The sequence below is a fragment of the Haliotis asinina genome, chromosome 7, assembly GCF_037392515.1.
Source record: "Haliotis asinina isolate JCU_RB_2024 chromosome 7, JCU_Hal_asi_v2, whole genome shotgun sequence".
Classification (NCBI taxonomy): Eukaryota; Metazoa; Mollusca; class Gastropoda; order Lepetellida; family Haliotidae; genus Haliotis; species Haliotis asinina.
Genome location: NC_090286.1, coordinates 41,545,611 through 41,565,416, shown reverse-complemented (window position 1 = coordinate 41,565,416; position 19,806 = coordinate 41,545,611). Strand labels below are relative to the sequence as shown.

At 40.6% G+C, this 19,806-nt stretch overlaps 1 protein-coding gene across 4 annotated transcripts; it reads left to right on the top strand.

Moving 5' to 3' along the window:
• Positions 1-1,338: 1,338 nt before the first annotated feature.
• On the top strand, positions 1,339-19,786 carry LOC137290874 (2'-5'-oligoadenylate synthase 3-like). Of its 4 annotated transcripts, none has more exons than XM_067822038.1 (11): positions 1,339-1,596; positions 5,316-5,506; positions 5,970-6,249; positions 6,486-6,643; positions 7,490-7,545; positions 9,035-9,172; positions 10,539-10,845; positions 14,529-14,799; positions 16,942-17,099; positions 17,815-18,017; positions 19,079-19,786. In XM_067822038.1, the coding sequence occupies exons 2-11, from the start codon at positions 5,327-5,329 to the stop codon at positions 19,230-19,232; spliced, it is 1,905 nt and encodes a 634-aa protein (XP_067678139.1). In that variant the 5' UTR covers positions 1,339-1,596; positions 5,316-5,326; the 3' UTR covers positions 19,233-19,786. The 4 variants fall into 4 exon arrangements, with proteins under 4 accessions (XP_067678139.1, XP_067678138.1, XP_067678140.1 ...); XM_067822037.1 differs by having other exon boundaries at positions 1,355-1,596; positions 5,313-5,506; XM_067822039.1 differs by lacking the exon at positions 1,339-1,596 and adding an exon at positions 2,530-2,615 and having other exon boundaries at positions 5,313-5,506.
• Positions 19,787-19,806: the final 20 nt, after the last annotated feature.

Genomic DNA, 19,806 nt, shown 5'->3' with positions numbered 1-19,806 from the left:
CTTCAGTAACCTATGCTTGTCGTTGGAGGTGGGTGACCAGGATTGCTGACTTGGTTGACACGTCACCGGCTCCCAATTCGATGCTCATGCTGATCATGCTGTTGATCACTGGATTGTCTTGTTCAGACTCGATTATTTACTGACCGCCGCAATATAGCTGAGTGTGGCGTAAACCTTAACTCATTGACTCACTTTTCATGAAGTGGTGCCCTGACTTATGGCTATTGTTCCATTTATATGCCACGGCTATTTTTCACGTTGCGCCTAGTTGAGATCGTTCCGTAAGATAATTAGTCACTCTTCTTACAGTGAGTTTTATCACCTAACTTCATTAGTGATACGACAGTGGAGATCCAGGTTGGAGCTGGTCTGCAGCAACGCGTGCTTGCTACATATTAATATAAGAGGCGACAGGATCGTAGATCGATGCTCATGCCGATCACTGGATTGTCCGATACAACCAACCATATCATTAGTTATAGTAGGCACGATCCGAGGTGTTTTTCGTTTCATGTCGATAAGAGCTGTATTTAAGTCAGAGCTGATATTCCACCCTTGTATGAGAAAACCTCTCTAATCAGCAAGCTCATGTATTATACGGAATTATGTGATTTCCGGGGATTTCAGGAAGATGGAGACGTGATACAACCACCCATGTTCCTTACCTCAAACACTGTCGGGAATAGCTGCAACCTGTATGTCCGGAACCCTTGTCAGCTGACCAGAGTTACCTCCCATACCCAAGTTTATCGGAACAAACACGCAAAGCAACAAACTAACCGACAAACAAACCTATAAAAATAAACAAACCAAGATACAAACTTTATAAAAATAATAGAAAGTATAAAATATGAACTACCACTAAAATTAGCTATTAGCATTAGCAATTATGAAGCTAAGAAAATGCACGAGCTTCGAACCGGGCCATCGTCAACTATCTAATCGATGCGTCTGGTTAAAATTGTTTTCTTCAACCGACGTTTGCCTGCTTTATGATATCGTAAGTGTCGGCTAAAGGTTTAAGGGTATAGTATAAAGGGCGTACTAGATGTCTGGTCCAGTTTCGATTATTTACAGACTGCCGGCATGTACGTTGTTGAGTGAGCCCTTAAACAACAAATAGACAAAACCCATGCACCGAGGAATTTCACAAAAAAGGTCTTGACCGTACTCTTGACTCTGTGTCTCATCCATAACAGTGGTACACAAATGTGTTCAAACAAAACAGTGGCTAAAAGATTACACAAACATTAAGCAATGACATTCACTGGGAATTCCTATTCCAAATATGGATATGTTTCCAAGAAAGAGAGGACTTTCCACGAAAAGTTCAATGATAACTGGATTAAAAGATGATTGCGCAAGTGCCAATAGAGTTGTCTGGTAGCTTATTTGTATTCGTATAGTTTATAAATAGTGTCGGGTATGCTGTGAGGCCAACGTGCATTGAGTTATCGGTGACGGAGTAATAAGTCAATAATAACGTTGCCTCGCTTTGGTCCGGTCCGGCCCGCCTCGACCCGACTCGACGTTTGTGCAATCCCGATAGGAAAGAGGCGAAACAGATCGATTTTCAACAACACGTCACACAAACTGGTGAGTACATACGGGGAACACTTGGTCTGCCGCAGTCATGGTGTGTGCTAATGTGTCAAGTGATGGTTTGCACAACCTTTATACACGTACAACTACACATATCTCGGCCACGTGGTCTCTCGGTGTCTCGGTGAGATGCCAGCTGTGAGTGCACTCAGTGAACCCACTAGGGTTGGTCGGCTTGATGAGACTAGCGCCGAATCCCGCCTTTATTAGTATTGTATTACTATATTAATATAAGTATAATTATAATGTATAATTCTAAATTAATTTTATTACGTGACAACGCTTCGAGCTTATGTAGTTTAACAGGGAAGTATACGCCCAGCACCTTGTTTGTCGCACAGGGGGTTGTATAAAATAAAATAAAACATCCTGGGTCCAACAAGCCTGATCTCCATACACATATAAAGAAGGAAAGGGATGTAACGCGCACAAAGTTGTCAACCCACCCCCCACCCCCTCACACACACACACACACACACACACACACACACACACACACACACACACACACACACACACACACACACACACACACACACACACACACACACAAACTCTCGATTGTGGGCGAATTCTGGGTGGCAAATTTTGGAATATACAGCCGCAGTTCTTACTGAATTTAGCAAGATAAATTCCCTTTCGAAAAAATAAAAAAATATCAAAATCAGTGCACTATGTACCGAATAACTTCGCTTGGAACTCAACGAAAGACAACTGTTTCATGACAACTGTTTCATTTGTACGCCAATAACCTGCCTACGAAAATCTCGGGGAAGAAATAGTACGTATTTCACTTAAAACACGAGTGATCGAGTCCACCATGTTTGTCCTTCACCCTCAATAGGCTTGCACCAACGACGAGCTGCTCTCCGATTGGTCAAAAATAAAACACCAGTATTATTTTCATTTCGTGGCGTGATCGTGTTGGTGCGAGCCTATTCAGAGTGAAGAACAAACATGGTGGACTCGATCACTCGATACCGCTAATTTCACAATAAATTCGTGTATTGCAGGTAAAGGAATACCCTATTTCATTTGAGAGTTTGTAGAACGAAAAAAAGCGGAATATCTAGCGATTACGGTGATGCTATGTTTTTTCGCCGATCGGATGTTTTAAGTGAAATACGTTGTATTTCTTCTCCGAAAGGAGATGATTTTCGTAGGCAGGTTATTGGACCCAGGATGTCAATATACATTGTCATATTGATGTATCCATGTTGTATCAAGTGCAAGCTATAAAACCTCCATTCGTATTAGTCAGGACTTGCACAGGCAGCTGCTCAAACGACCTCATGGGCGCGTTTTCTTATGAAATATTTCTGTTTAATAACATTAAATCTGATATTGCGCACCTTGTTTGTCGCACAGGGGGTTGTATAAAATAAAATAAAACATCCTAGGTCCAACAAGGCTGATCTCCATATACATATAAAGAAGGAAAGGGATGTAACGCGCAAAAAGTTTAATAACATTAAATCTGATATTGCGCACCGACGTCACCTGGTTATGCTGTGTTATATATCTGTAATCTTTTGAAGTTTGACCTGAGTTTCATGTTTAGATACACGCCCAGCTGCATTCAAATTATTTATAGTGCAGCACTGACCTCAGATATGTCAAGTAACTTTCAAATACTATTTACTACTTCTTCAGTCGGTTTTTCGTAGGATCTGGAGAATTATCAAGGGGTTTGTTGAGTGAGTGAGTGAATGTATGCGAGTGAGTGTGTGTGCGTGCATTGCATGTGCATGTCTATGTGTCGGCGTGTAGGTTGTTACGCCGAGAGCCATCTTTGATTCCAGCTACGGTCACACTTTTTGAAACTCTTTCCAGGAGTTCTCACACAGGTATTAATGGGCTGCTGCTGACAGCGGTGTATAATCACACTCGTACACTCTTACTGAAAATGCCTTCTCACGCGGAGACATACACGGGTGTCATGAAACACATAAATTAAATGATACCTTTATCTGGAGAAACAGATATTTCACACACACACCTATACATAAATGTATAACGATAACGATGTATGACATGGTTAATAGCGTGACTAGTTTATTCTTCTGTAGTGCAGCAATATACCCCAGTGTCATACCAAAAGACATTGCTACGTGTTACTTGCACCGTGAGAGAGGAAGGAAAGTCGTTTGATATCCAACCGCATCTTACCAAAAGACACGTGTTGCGTGTTCCGTACCTGACGCTTGGTATCACGAGATAAGACAAGGACGACGTTCAGTGCAGCATTATACCGCCCTGACACTTGCACGAATCTGGCCTCCACACTGCTGCGCAATTCGTCGTATAATTTCGATGGTACGCATGAGAACGTGAGACCTAGTTTCCGCACTGTTCACGTCCCATTTACGCCTAAGTTACGCATTTGGAACGAAATGCGTGACCGAAAGAGGTGCACATTGTCAAGCAGTTGCACGCTATCGCACGGCTTATTTACGTGTAGGTCAAGTATTGCTGGCGCATTGTTTACGTCTAGCGTACAGCATGGTACGTACGACGCGCAATGTTGCAGCATTGGGCATGCATTGCCACAGCCACTTCGCGCATGCGTGAAGCGGTCGTGGTATTATTTGGTCCCGCTTCACGCCACGCTATAAAAATAACAGGCATCAGCGTGACGCTGCTTGTCAATGCGTGTAGGGCCGGACATTGATATGCTCTGATACGCACCGCCCGCAGTGTTTACGAGTAGTTCACGCAAGTAGCACGAAGATTATGCGTGACAGAATTTTTGAACGTTTCAAATCTTTTTGTGTACTGGTACGCAGCCCCGCACAGTTTACTCACCCTTCACAACAGTTCACGTCGAGTTTACTCACTGGCATGCAAAATCAGTGTGGGGACAATTTCGTGCAAGTGTCAGGGTGGCTTTAGACTAGCAGCTGCAGACACGTGCTCATCCCTCTTCCAATACACACAAATAAAAAGGCAAACATTTCATTTGTCAATCTCTGTAACGCGCGTGATCTTCCTTTGATCATATGTTTGTTGTTATCGTCTTATTGTGCAATATTCTAGCTATAAGGCGGTGATCTGTGAGAACCGGACAATCCAGTGATCAACAGCATGCGCTGAGGATAGCCGTCCCAGACGGAGCTCTTGCTGATGCAGCTAACTCTCCGTCACGACATTCGCTGAACTCTAGATACAAACAATGGATAATAAGACTATAATCGCCATCGAGTTTCGTTTTACGCACTCATCAATATTCCAGCTTTATGGCAGTAAATAATCGAATCTGGACCCGTGATCAACAGCATGCGCATCGATCTCTGCAACTGGGGTACGATGACATGTGTCTGAGCATCCGATCCCGTAAGATGCCTGTTTTGACAAGCATGGGTCTCTATTCATACTTAAACCACGAGGGAAAGTTATATCCATTGTCCTTGGAAGTGTGTTTTTACCATAACTTGATTAACTTCCCATGGACAATCATTTCTATTAATAATATACAGAACTTATAAATTTTGATAATCTTAGTCATACGTTGTACATTACGCGCGTATTAAATAAACATAACCTCGTTGTGCATGCCGTTTAATCACCCTTACTATGTAGTTATTTAATTACTACCTTCTAAGGGTGATTAACAAATACTTACCATAATATCGATAAATTCTGTATATCACCTTGTCTCATAATTTGCGATGTTCTGTGCAACACAAAGCGGGATTAATGTTTCCATTCAGCAGAACGTTGCAGTATGACAACATATCTGCCAGGACCAGAACCGCTCCTCCCAGGCATGAAGCGAGGTCAGACGTTGCAACAGTTCCTGGCGGAATGGGGATCATCTGATGCGAATAAGATGCATGAACTCATCGACCGAGTTATACGATTCCTGAGAAATAACGTTCCAGTTAGTGTTGCGAAGATCGTCAAGGTAGGTAGCAGCGATGATATTACCTAGACATGGCTGATTAGCTAGTAGTAGTCCTCTAGCTTCAGAGTAGGTGGGTTAGTATGGTGTTAAAGCGTTTGCTCGGCACGACGACGACCCGGGTTCGATTCCCAACATGGGTATAATTATGGAAACCCATTTCTGGTGTCACCCCACCGGCGACGTAAAACTAGACTCACTCGCTCGCTTTCCATTTGGGTGGCTTGTGTATACAAAATGACATATTGCGCCAAATAGAAAAAGACATATGTTTTACTTGAATTCCTCCTTGAATCTATTAAGACAATATGAACGGATGTATATTGTTTTAGGCCGCATATCACATCAGTCTGTTCACAACAGAATTTGCACTATTCATGCCTATTTTAAATCGAAGAACATTTGAAAAGATCCAATTGATATTGTAAATTCTGACGTAATAGGCAATGTTTCTATTTCATTTAAGGGTGGATCTATTGGAAGGAACACTCTTTTCTGCTCTCCCTCCGATGTGGAAATCTTCGTCTTCTGTAATGACTTGGGGTCTGTTCTTGACATGAAAACACAGACAAGTAGGCTTCTCGACATCATCAGATCCAAGCTGGACTCTCCAGAGTGGTTACCATCAGCAGGAATCATAGGAACCGTGGAATGTACAGCTCACTCAATCTCGTTTCTTCTGACATGCCATGACTTGGATCAACAACACATGATACACATATTCCCTGTGTATGACATCCTCAAATGTAGGTGCTTTCATTCTGCATGTTTGGCCTACAGGAACTGCAGCTTTGTGGTTCGAATGTGAGAATGCTAGTTACCAGTTTAAGTCTTTCCATAGTTCATCACCTGCATGGTTCATTGTTATGTTTGTCAGGAAGAAGTAAGATTCGATATTGACCATATCTAGTGATTTACTTGAATTAGAGAAGCTGTAATATCTGTTCTGGCGTATGACGTTCTCTTTTTAATATTCCTTCAGACAAAAACGAGCACGATGTGTATGTAGACATGGGAGAATACTCCGATGCAGACAGAGAATACTACGCCTTGTGTCTAGCTGAGATACAGATAGATTTCATCAAACAGGCGCCGAGCAAAGTACACTCCCTCATACGCCTCATGAAATACTGGCTGCAGGTAAATCTTTTGAGAAGTACCCAACGCATACCGGACATTTTTGGGTGTCGACCATGAAGCTGAGAAACGCCATGATTCCCCCACCAAACGTTGCTTGATGGATAGCTACAACGCTTTGACACAACTACTCCCATCCTCGATATGTCCATGGTATACGTTCCATTATATGCTGGATGGATATACTCAGCCTAATTTATTACCACCCTTGCCTCCCTTTTTATCCAATCGGATGTCTACGTTGGGAAGCTGAGCGAACCGGTCACAACTCACTTTCGCTTTTTAAATCAGTTAAGCGACTAAACTTGGCAACACACACCATGCAGATGTTCTCTGAAAGAAGTAGGATTTCTTGCACATATCTCTTTAACGTTTCAGTACTATCGATTTTTCTGTAGGATTTCCCCAAATCTGAGTCACACTGCGAACAAACATTCGCAGCTGCGACCGCGATCTTTGTTGACACTGGCAAGCACTGTTGTAACGGCAGCTTAGCTGATCGGTTACTATGAGAATGCGGAGCCAGCAAAGGGAGGTAATAAGCTTATCGGCCCGACCCGTAGATGCATCCAGGGCATGGTGGAGACTTATCGGAACGTATACTCTGGAGATATCGAGGATGACCTCTCCCGTCAACATACACATACATATGGTCACGTGGTTAGGTAAATCAGTTGGCTACATATTTTTATGAGTGATCCCAAATATAACATATGTGACATTTGATTGCTTTCTAAATGGCATTGTGTCTACAATACACTTACACTTGTCTACAATAAAAGTGCACTTGGGCACAACACAAGTGCACGTGGGCACAATATTAAAAACAATTGTTTTACCCTGTTACAGGAAGATGTGCAGACTGACACGTGCTATTACTTCATAGAGACCATGGTTATGCACAGGTAATAATATTTATCTTTTTACCATCTTTATTTCCAGTTAAGAACACATTGACATCAATACACTCAATATACTTGCACAAATGACCACTGGCATATCTTTGAATATGTTGTGCAGACATCATCTCTATGTTTCCAGTAGTAATGATAAAATACACTTACAATATGTTTTCTGGCCGAATATTTTCAGTAAATAGATTGTGGAAATATGACGAGAAGGTAAAGAACTGGCTGTTACTGCATGTAGAGTAAGCATTATATTTTGTTATTTCTTATGGTATTTTGATATTTTCCTTACTATAATACGATTGAAACTTGAACTTGTTTTCATTTTTGTGTGTATATTACCTGTTATACATCAAGGCACGCTGCATTATTAGTTCCCTATTAAATCCAAGTAAAATGTTTTCCGGTGTAAAGTCAATGTTGCCTTTAGTTACAGTCATTAGCCATCTGGGTTCGAAAATTTCCAGTTCAAATATCGCAAGAAAAAATTTCCGACCCACCAATGTTCAAGTACTGTTCACAAGTGTTGTGCTGTCAGTATCTCGTTCAAAATGTCGCTGAATGGTCATCTGTACCAATTCTGACAATTATATTACGTTTGTACCCAACATATTCTTTTGTGTCTTTTTACGGATCATAAAACTGGACCTATAATTTCTTTTGCCGCATAGTAAACTGACGGGCAGAAGAAAGTACTGAGGTTGTGTTTCTTGCAATAAGATCAAAATAACAAAACCTTTTGATGAATGGAAAATGTATTTGAAGGACACTGCAATGGACGTGTTTTACCAGCAAAATGACATTGTAACAATAAACAGTGATATACCTCATGATGTAGTTATGGCCACTGGAGAAGGTTCCTGTGATGCTGGAAGGTCAAGGCCAGTGAACGCAGCGGTGGGTCGGTGTGCCTATATACCAGCAGGATGAAGTCGTCTTGTCACTGCGAATCGGCCCATGCGATGACACACTTATGTTGTGCTGTCCGGTAGCATCGTAGGTGAATAAACCGCAGGTAGCGATCCTCATGGGATGTGATGACTCTGGGGCGTCCAATTCTGGTTCGATAACATGTCTGGCCTGTCATATTGAAACTGTTAAACGGTGAAACGGTGTGGCTTGTCTTGTGCAACTCAATGTCCTTGTAATATGGCTGTCGGAAGCACCCATTGGTGACATCCCTGTGGCCCGTTCTCGTTTCACCGACGTCAGTTTTGGCTTTTTCTCGTGAGATATTTGTCAAGTGATTGTACAGTCTTCACGACAAACAGGTCTGATACATTTGGTACGAAAATTGGTCGTGCACAGGACAAGAATCATAATCAAAATCCGGGCAAAACACGTAGAAATTGTGGTTGCATTTTTGCAAATGACACATGATGGTTGCGTTCTATACAATCAGCTTTCTTGAATAACTTTACTAGTTAGAACGCCTGACTGATCTTTTTCTCGTCAGTTAATATTTAAATGCTGTTTGTTGTTTTAGATGGCAGCGGGCGGGGAAACCGAACGCTTTTAACATATCTGACTGGTTTGAAGAGATTATGACGCAGTTGGCGGACCTCCCATCACTAAGTATTATATGGGAAGATAGATACACCGCAAGCAACTACAGGATCGTCCCGTGTGTATATTATCCTAAGTCGTTATAATTCCATTACTCAGTCATACATACCCTTAAACAAATTTGTCCAAGAAAGCCCATGCATGTTCAGGATATGTGGCAAGTGTATACTGGAAAATGAAGAGTGTCTCTGGGCTCCTTTACACTATGCCTTATGAATATCATAATTTATGAACCGTTATTTCTGTGAAATATGTTCTGTGGTAGACGTGTAGAGGACATTTCAATACCGTGACTCATCAGCGTCCAAAAGTGCAATTCTTTAGTTTGAACAAGAAGACACTGTCATCAATATCCCCCTGATTACCTCCAATTTCAGTCTAAGTAACACTTGTTCCCATGGAAACGCGAAAATATTTTATTAAGAATACCCAAACTACCAAAATGCACTAATCCACCACCAGATACATCTATGTGCCAAGTTTGGTTTAAAAATATTGAATGGTTTTAATGTTCTGCTCCGGAAAAGATAAATGTGCACGGACGGGGGTGCATTTTAATACCCTCCGCTGAACGTGCTGCGGTGGATAACAATTGACAAGCCTTTGACGGATGTCATCGATACCAGATACTCTAATGCCTGGTATCACCACTATTTGATAGTGATTCATAAACAAAAGTTGATTATGCTCTTATGGATGTGGAAGCATACGGAATTTCCCGTTTCATATCAGTGTTGTAAATTTGCACGTTTCGACAGTGTGGGGAAATATAATCTGTCTAAATTGATTGACAACTAAGCGTCGAGTATTGATCTGTTGGACTTTTTCCTTAAATATGCAACATCTTTCCGGTGCTCAGATGTATGTTTACTGATTTGTGTGATCATAGTTTAGCCATCTGCGACTTCTGAAATGTGTCTCACTTCAATGTCATGAAGTCTAAAAACACCGATTGTCGTTATCTAGAAAATGGTGTTTTGACAAAGTTAAGCGATGCTGTGGAAAAGTACACAGTATCGACAGAAATAACTGTTATGTGACGATTCCCAAATTGAAACGAACTTAGAAATCAGTATGTGACAGAGTTTTAATGTGAAACAAACAACCAACCAAACAACAGAATCCTTACACAACAAACCAATACAACTGACTGCAAGCGAATGACTAAAGCGATATACAAGTGTCACTGGCGGCAGTGTCACTAAAGTGTGTGACAATTATATTAAACTCGATAACCTCGAGACTAGATTGTATATCCAGGTGAAAACAACCATCTTCCTAGTCATGATGTAACGTGAGATGGCGTCTCCCACTTAATAAATCTTCTCTAAAATTCCATGTCTGTGCTAGACGTTCCAATCGCCTAATTACCTCATAACAATAAAATCATAGACATGTACACAATATGTAAATAATGGTTCCAGACCAAAACCGGTTGTATTGGACCCTGCAAACCCCCACAAAAACGTCATCCCTGATCAACGAAGCTGTGAGGAAATTGTGGAATGCGCTAGTATTGTGGTCAGTCGGAGCCAACAACTGAAGCAGTACCTCAGTGAAGGTCCTGCTCCGATCATTGAAGGAATGGAGAGAGGGGAATCCCTGCAGCACTTTATCCAGCACACCGTACAGCCTAGCAGTGACTTCCGCCGGAAGTGCGACCACCTGGTAGATCGCGTGACATACTTCCTGCAGCACCATACGCGTCTTAGCGTCAACATGGTTGTCAGAGTGAGTAGACGCGTTGACCCGTTTATGGATAGGGCCTGAGGCTTTAATTAAATTTGGGAACTAGTTTCTTTTGGCAAGGAAAAGGGAATGAGCTGTCATTTTACCAATTAACATCTTTTCCGTACTTTCTTTAAACCGCAAAGGCGCGTCCGAAAAATTGGGCGATATGCAGATATGGGTACAGGGGTGTGATGTGTAGGTGCATTCACGTGCGCGATAAAATGGCAGTACCAGTGTGTGCATTGTTCGTGGAGAAAGTGAATGGCTTGACTCAGTATTTCTTGGTATGTCCAGGGATACCCCACAACAGGGATAGGTCACTCGCTTGCTTTCCTTACCGTTTCTACTAATTAACGTGTGCCTCGTCACGCTCCAGCGCACACATTGACTTGGGTCGTTTCCAGCGCAACTTCATTCGTGCTTCACAGAACTTCAGCCACTTTATTGTATCAGTCGGAATTTTACAATGAATGAATGAATGAATTATAGTAAGAATTAAGAGCAAGAATTATGTGAATGAATGAAAGAAAGAAAAAGAATAAATGATACACCGCGGCCTTCCCTCCCAAAACATGTTTAGGAACGCAACGGTATCGCGAGAACACGTGTTAACATCAACTGTCCTTTTTAAAAATCTACTTTGAGACATTTTGTGTTTACATTAATAATTAATTCAGATATTTATTGAATGTGGGGAAGGGCATGGACATTAACAAAATGTTAAGTTATACTGTCACACTGCCCTCAAAAATAAAGTGTAAAACTGTCACAAGGCGTTCTAAAACACTTTTCCAGTTTCGTCAAATAATAAGATCAACAAGAAAGAAAGAAGTTATGGAACTATAACCCTCAAGCATCAATGGTGAATCAGATGAGATCGGCAAAATGTCATATTTTTCACAGACCTCAAATACACCCTAACATTTTGTTTTAGATTATGAAAATGTCACTATTACTTGCAAACACATTTCACCTGATAGTATATTCCCCTCATAAGAATTAAAGGTGTATGTGAAAGAGATGTTTTTGAAGTATAACTAAAAACACTCAAACAACAGCGTGTAGTATTTCAATGGCGGATCAGAGCAGATCGGCGATATGTCACATTTTTCACACATCTCAAATGCACCCTAACATTCCTTTTAGATTATGAAACTATCACTATTATTGCAAACATATTTCACCTTACAGTATATTCCCCACATAAGAATTAAAGGTTTATGTGAAAGATGTTTTTGAGGAAGTAACTAGGAATACTCAAACAAAGGCGGTTCAGAACAGATCGGTGACATGTCATATTTTTCACACACCTCAGTTACACCCTAAGGATTTTTAAGTCATAAAACTGTCACTATTACTTACTAAAGGTATCTTTTCCTACTAAAAATTAGAACAGTGTGCGAAAGACGTTTTTATCGGCACAAGTTCGTGCATCTTCGCAGTGAATCGAGAATAGAAGCCAGTGAGCTATGACATACCGACTTGAAACTTTACTACAAATCTACTGTCCTAATACGGACACTAATACCAATTATTTGACTTAAACTGAAGTGACAAAACAGTTAACCTATCTTCTACATGTAGGATTACAGTTGTTACAACACTCAACGAACTTAATCAGCTGTTGAAAATAAACCGGGTCAATCTTAAATACTACGCTACCATATTGGCTAGAGTGTTTACATAACGACCCGAGACATACGTTCAGCGGTTTTTCGAGGAGTTTCTTCTCTCCCTCTATATGGGCTCCCTGGTATGTCATAGTAATATTTTATTGCGAAAATATAATGATTGATTTATTTTGCTTCATAAAATATTAATTTCCACTCGGAGCACATCCAAAACGTTTTTTAAAAGTTGTGAACAGTTTTGTTTCTGATGTTTCTGAAACTCATGGACATAACTGGATGAAGATGAATGCTCGGCCTCGCCAAGTTTGTTAGCTCAATCACTAAAGAAATTTGCACCGTCCTTCAGATGGTGAACGGCGGATTTTGAGCCTTTGTTCTTTATTCTTTGTACTATGTTCCACAGCTTTGAAATAAGTGTGCCTGATTTTATTTTGAAACAACGCTTTCTCAAAGAATGATGCTTACTTCATTGCTTTTCAAGGCTTTGCATTTAAGATTATAGCTTTATTCAAATCAATTTTCGGCTTTCTTCTTACACGCTCTCGCCTGTTTTCAGTCATCATTGATCAATGGTTTACGAATATGTGGAGTTGTGGAGTTGTTTTGTCAACAAAGTTGTTCAGTATTTTCGAAAACGGCTGTATATGGTCCTCACTGTTGATGAAAAGGTCGTGTTTCAAGTGTTCAGTACATAGTCTTGTATACTGTATAATGACCAATCACCATTGGTGAAGTTCCTTCGTCATAAAGGAGGATCATTACCAGGGTTGAGAGTTTTCACACTGGCGGGGAAGTGATCACTCCCTCATAGGTCATCGTGGCACAGTGAGTGTCAGGTCGAGGGCAAAATATGTTCCTGTAGTTGGATGTTGATATGGGTTTGGTTCATTGTTAAATAACAGAAGTTATTCACTGAAATAGTTTCCTCGTGGATTTTACCTCTATTGTTTGTAAGGACGTTCCTGAAAACGGGTTCTGCCCGTTCATATCACCCATGACGCTACATGGTTTTGGAAACTGATCATGCAGATCTTAACCTATCACCTACTCTAATCTGCATATTGTCTCATTTTCGGTCGATATTTTGGCGGAAAACTGAATATGGAAAAACTGCAAACCATTTTCATTTATTTTTTCTGTTTCAATAACGAAATATGAAAACAATTTCTAATGAACTTACAAAATTAAAACTGGGACCTAGAAAAACAAAACATCTGGACTCAACCTTAGCCTAACTGACAGGAGCTTCTTTACCACTTGAGATCGCCATGCTTTAAAGGACATGACAGTTAATCAGAATCATTCAACCACTAGAGGGTTTACTCTGTTTATTTATTTCTATACTGCAAATCGCTATCTTGAACAATAAGAGAGGAATAGATTTTTGAAGCACCAAAACAGGGATTAATGGGTGACAGATATATTATATATTAGCCCGTGTGAATGAGTTTAGTCTTACGCCGCTTCAGCAGTATTCCAGCAATATCACGGCTTGGACTGCACAAATGGACTTCACACATTGTACCCATGCTAGGAGTCGAAACCGGGTCTTCAGCGTGACTAGCAAATGCTTTAACCACTGGGCTACTCCACCGCAACGCATCATACATAAAGGCTTTACAGAAATGTATGCTACAAGAGATTTGTCTGATATCATAATGCTATTGTATGTATGGGTACATGTGTCTCTCGTATAGTTAAACGAAGTGTCTTTTTACAATATTTAACTTGCTTCTAAATCAATGTTGATACAAGAAACAATTTTCAGGAAATGGAATAACAGGCTGGGGTTAAACATAGCTACATATACTCCTAGTGGAACCCCGTAATATCACATACCAAGCGTGACTTCGAGATGTCCAAACATGCGAGATCGAGAGTCATAAGCATGCACACAGACTAAACATTATTACAAATAGACAGCTATGTAATACACAGTAATCTGAAAACAACGCTACGTGTATGGGAAGACAAACTGAAAAGTATTTCAGAGTTCAGTTGTGAATTTTTTCAGTATTTATTCCAGTTTTACTTTATATTTTGTGTTTTCAGGGAGGTTCGCTTGGAAAAAGCACCAATGTTCTTGGAAAGTCGGACGTCGATCTTGTCGTGTTTATAAACAACATAAAGTCTATCGAAGACCTTTCAAAGAAAATGCCAATCCTGCTGAGCATTTTGGAAGATGCCCTGAACTCCAAGTGGACGGACTTTGCAGGATATTTGGAGCAGGGAAACCGCTCTGACCGGGGACTGCAGTACAACATCAGCTGCGGAGACGAGGACCATGACGTTGACATCTTGCCTTCCTTCAACATTCTCGGAGGTACGATACTCATTCGCAGAGGACACTAAACAAAGTCTTTGAGTTCTTTTAAACTCGAGCATACATGTATGTTCCAAATATCCGAATCTTAACGAAAGAGAGTTTGTTTTTTGATTCCAGCCGTCTTTAAATACCCGAGTCGGGGTCAGACAGTCCCATGACTGACATCATCGGTTTTCGCGTTTGGGACACTATAGCATGTATGAAGCATGACCATCCGATCCTTTTAGTTGTGTCTTACGACAAGCATTGCATTTGTTACCGGATCTTCGCGGGTCTCATTTTCAATATGTAAATACTTAGTACAGTAATAAACATTATACACGTGTACAGTTTAGCGGGAAAACTGGCGATTACGCAGTACGCACTGAGCTATTAGACGAGACACGTGGCACAGTAGTCCCGGAATCACCCTTGATGCGCTGATGCTCGTATAATCAGTGTTCCTCAACTGCCGTCTCCCCAAGCGTCTCCCAGGTTCAGGCCTGTCAAGTTTGAATAAACGAGGGGCGGATAACTCTAATTACACTCACTGCTCCATTCGTCACCACTCGCCCCTTTCCGTAACCTCCAAGAAGCTATTCGGCTTGTCCCGGAACAACACGAATTGCTCACGAATGTTTCTGCTCCGTGCAGGTTCCACTAAACTAAATTAGAGTCACATGCTCCCTGAACGAGTAGCATCTGAACATCTGAAGGGATAGAGACATGTGCACGTGGCACCTGTGATTGGATGAACTAGTGTAAGATATTGATGTTTTTATTCAAGAGAATACCCATCAAGCAATTACAACTATGTACAATTATAAGTATTTAGTGCTGTCGTTTTTATCACCAGGACTTAAGTTTATTGTGTGATATTGATATTTTCAAGTAGGTGACATTTGGTGCGGATCTGGGGTTGACAGGTTCAGCTTCCTGTGCTCAGAAAGTTTGCTGGATAAGTTAGCCGGAATTTGTGTGTTTATTGTAGTTTAGAGGCATGTGTACAACATTTGGTAGCCTACTGCTACTCGACAGAAATCCTTGGAACAAAGACCTCATCAGATCTGTGAATGGCATCATTTTGAGGGATGAGAATATTTTTCTGAAACGAGTTGGTTGAAATTGCCCAGTACCAAAACGTAAACAAGATTGTGATATATCAGTTAAAAGACCACTGCTTTTGCATGCATGAAGTTTCTGTTTGTTTGTTTGTTGCTTAACGTGGCACTCTGGCTGCTATCTGACTGTGGTGTGCAAATAATCGAGTCTGGACTTGTTATTATTTACACTCGTTGTCATACAGATGGATTATTGATCCGTGAAAACAAACAATAAAAAGATCAAAAGTAAGAAAAAAATACAAAAAACCCGAACAACCCAAACAGACAAACCGAAACAAACAAACGAGCTAGCAAGCAAACATATTCCCGTTGGATAACAATGAAGCTCCAGAAAGTGTATGCTCTTTACAAATTAAAGGCCTGGATTATTCATTAAGCATTCAGTCAAAAACAGGGGCGGTGGAGTAAGGCTAGTAGTTAAAGCGTGGATCGTTTCGCAGAAGAATGAAATCGTCAAATGGCTACACTGAGCCAAGCCTATTCTTGGTGTCCTTCGTCGTGATGTTGCTTAATGATTGCTAAAAGCTGCGTAAAACCAAACTCGACCAGTCAGCCAACAACAGCATAAACGAAAAAAACCCGCGTTTTAGATAAATTCAAGAGAAAGAGGACGAAACATATTGAGGTTCCATTCAAATATTCCGTAAACAAATACAAAGTACTTAATGAAACAACAACCACTGTTCAAAACCATCTCGTGCTGACCCCGATGGGTTCAAGGACAGTACCGATGGTAACCTCCATGCGTCTTCTTGACAGCCAGCGCTCTCTTCCGCAAACCCCTTGTCAGCCTCCCGATCCCCTGTAGGGCCAGTCTGCACCATTCCTCGTGTACAGAAGTATCAAACTGGGCCAGGATATGTACAGGAGGATTCCTTTGTTGCACACAGCCAATCATTTCCCATATCTGCTTAAAACGTTTAAAATATGAGCTCATTTAATAGTGGGATATGTTTGGGAGTGTTTAAATAAGTTCTTTGTGTAAAGATAATTTGAACTAGTTCAACTGATCTTTGCGGAATCTTTGTGGTTTCAGTTAAAACTCCACATGAGGTGTTCACAGAAATGAAATCAAAGACGGATAATGAAAGGAGGCTGTACGCGCCATGTTTTTCTCAGAAACAGGTGAACTTCGTTAAGGAAGCTCCCATCAAAGTGAAGAATCTTATACGGCTTGTTAAATACTGGGCAAAGGTAAGTACTTAAACTTTGGTGACCTAAACTATGGATTGGATCACTTTAAACTCTTAACTGTTGACATTGATGATTGTATTATACAGTGTTGAAAAAATGTTATTTTCCTGGTCATGTTTAATACAAACCTCTATGGTCGACACTAAGAAACATGGCGACTAGATTGAACCCCCAGTGATTAAAAGGGATTATTTTGCATTAACTTTACTGCAAAGAGTACATGGAAGAAATACCAGTAGGTGGTACCGTCATTATCTTTCCAGTTCAGTGTCTGTCAATCGATTGGCTATCAGATGGTTGTCTGACAATTGGGTGATAGCCAGTACAATGCATAGGGTGAAATATCTGGGTGTCAACTTATGTGATGTGAGGAATATGTCCTGTTCTTCCAATCACAGCAGTTAACACCAATACATTTCCTTATAGGCCTATGTGTTTCATTTCTAAATGCCATTCAAAGGCTACAAGAATACAAGACCATGACAAATTTGCATTCGGGTAGTTTTTACATAAGTCTTTTAGAACGATTCGCCTAGACTGATTCAGGACACCGGTTAGGTTTATATCGCATCTATTCCTCGTCACGGTGAACACGCAGGGGTTCGCTTTCCTGCATCGGTACAATGTATGGAGGCCATTTCTGGTATCCTTCGTAGTGAGTTTGCTGAAATATTGCTAAAAGCGACGTAAAACTAAACTCACGCACCCATGACAGGTAGAAGTCAACAGAGAGGTCAAGGCAGTGACGTCATTCTTCCTGGAACTGGTTGTCATCTCCTACTGGAGGAATAACGGCTCCCCATGCGACTTCGTCACACAGGATTGGTTCCGTGACGTCATGACCCAGCTGACCGATCTAACGTCACTGCGGATACTGTGGCCCGACGAATTTGACTCAGCTTCGTTCTGTGTATATCCGTAGGTTGCACGTTTTATCCACATTTCGCTTCATCCAGTCGGGTTTGCAGCTTCGCGATCTGACATGATCATCAAAATTGAGTGTGTACCAGAATGTGTTGATTTGAATGCTGAATAATTTTACAAGGTATAAAACTACTCAATGCGAGAAAACAAACATCACCGTGTAAATAATACGTAAATAAATTGACACTGCAGGCGTGTGCATTCGTATGTTCGTTTCTTTTAAGGCAAGTGGAATGCAATTTTTATCCAACACATATATTTCGTGGTGTACACTCACACGTTCAAACATCAATATAGTGACAAGCATAGATAAAGTTGTCTCCCTTTAACTGGCCTCCATCTGAAACTGTATATTAACATTTGTTTCCATTCATGAATGCACACAGTAAAAGGTTTCTTAAATAGAACTCGTCATTTACGTAGCTTTCTGCTTTATGTAACGACCACTGACCCGTTCATATACCGTGAATAAAAAGTTAAGCGCCGACCAGAATATTTTGTGAAAAAATAGAGGTTGGCACATCGGAATCTTTCAGAAAAAACGAACTATCATAATTTGGTTTAGTACTTTTAGTTTAAAAACGAAGCCATAATGGAAATTATGTTTAACTTTCAACAGGATGCATGCACTTTTGGAAAACATGCATTTTGTTTTCCTCAAAACGGTTACCTTCTTTTCAAAAGTGAAAATCAGAAATGACTGCTATGTGACTGTCACATGACTGTCACTTTTTAATTTAATAGTCTTGTATAAGAACAACGGGAATAGGTATTTTGCTTTGAAAGCAGTGTCATTATATCTATGACAATATTTACTTTGATTGAAATGCAAATGATTATGATATCCCTAAATCAGTTACCAGATGAGCCTTCTCTAAATATGGACTGGTCATCCTAATTAGTTAACATTTCCAAAGCTTTACATCTTAGTTTTGAAATAGGCTGCCGCTTACGTTTTTATTTTCGGTGTATAAATTCAATCAGTGTTGTACATTTCACCCCCAATGGGATCGGTTTTGGTTAATTATACTCTGGTTTGAAATTCATGTTTCCAGAAAGAATCCGGTGGTCCTGGATCCTACAAACCCTTACATCAACGTAGCCCCACGGCCGAAGCATCACTCCCTGGTGATGACGTCTGCTCAGAACGTGCTGTACAGGATGCAGGCGTGGCAGAACTACAGAACAGGGCGTTATGCCGACGGTTAGAACATTTTGTGTTGTCTTGCAACATGGGAAACGGTGTCTTTAGTGTCATTGTTCATATCAAGAGGAGTGACACTTATAAGGAGAATATTGTCCAAATCTGCATTAATTTATCATTATTGTTGAAAGTCATATATGCCATAACACTGCTTTGTTGCTTTGTTCGTTGTTTAGCGACTCGCACATAAAACCACATATCCGAATACATACAGGAAGTGCAACTATCTACACAATTGCTGTAGGCCGGAATGCAGCTACACAGTATGGGTGCTGGACCCTGCGTTCCCGTTAGTCACCTATTTCCAAAGACATGGGATCCTGAGGACCATTTCTAAGAAGGATTACCAGAGAACTCAATGTCTTGAAATACGACTTCACATTAAATGATAATTTCATTTCCTACTTCAGATATATACGTTTCATATCCAACTCATGGATTAAATCATCTGAAGGTAGCTTGTTTAACGGAACACATTCAAATGTTAATTGTAAGATTTCCAGGCACATTATTTCATCACTAGATTGTAAATGTAACAATAAATATATGATCGACGGTATTTGTTGTCTTCAAGATCGT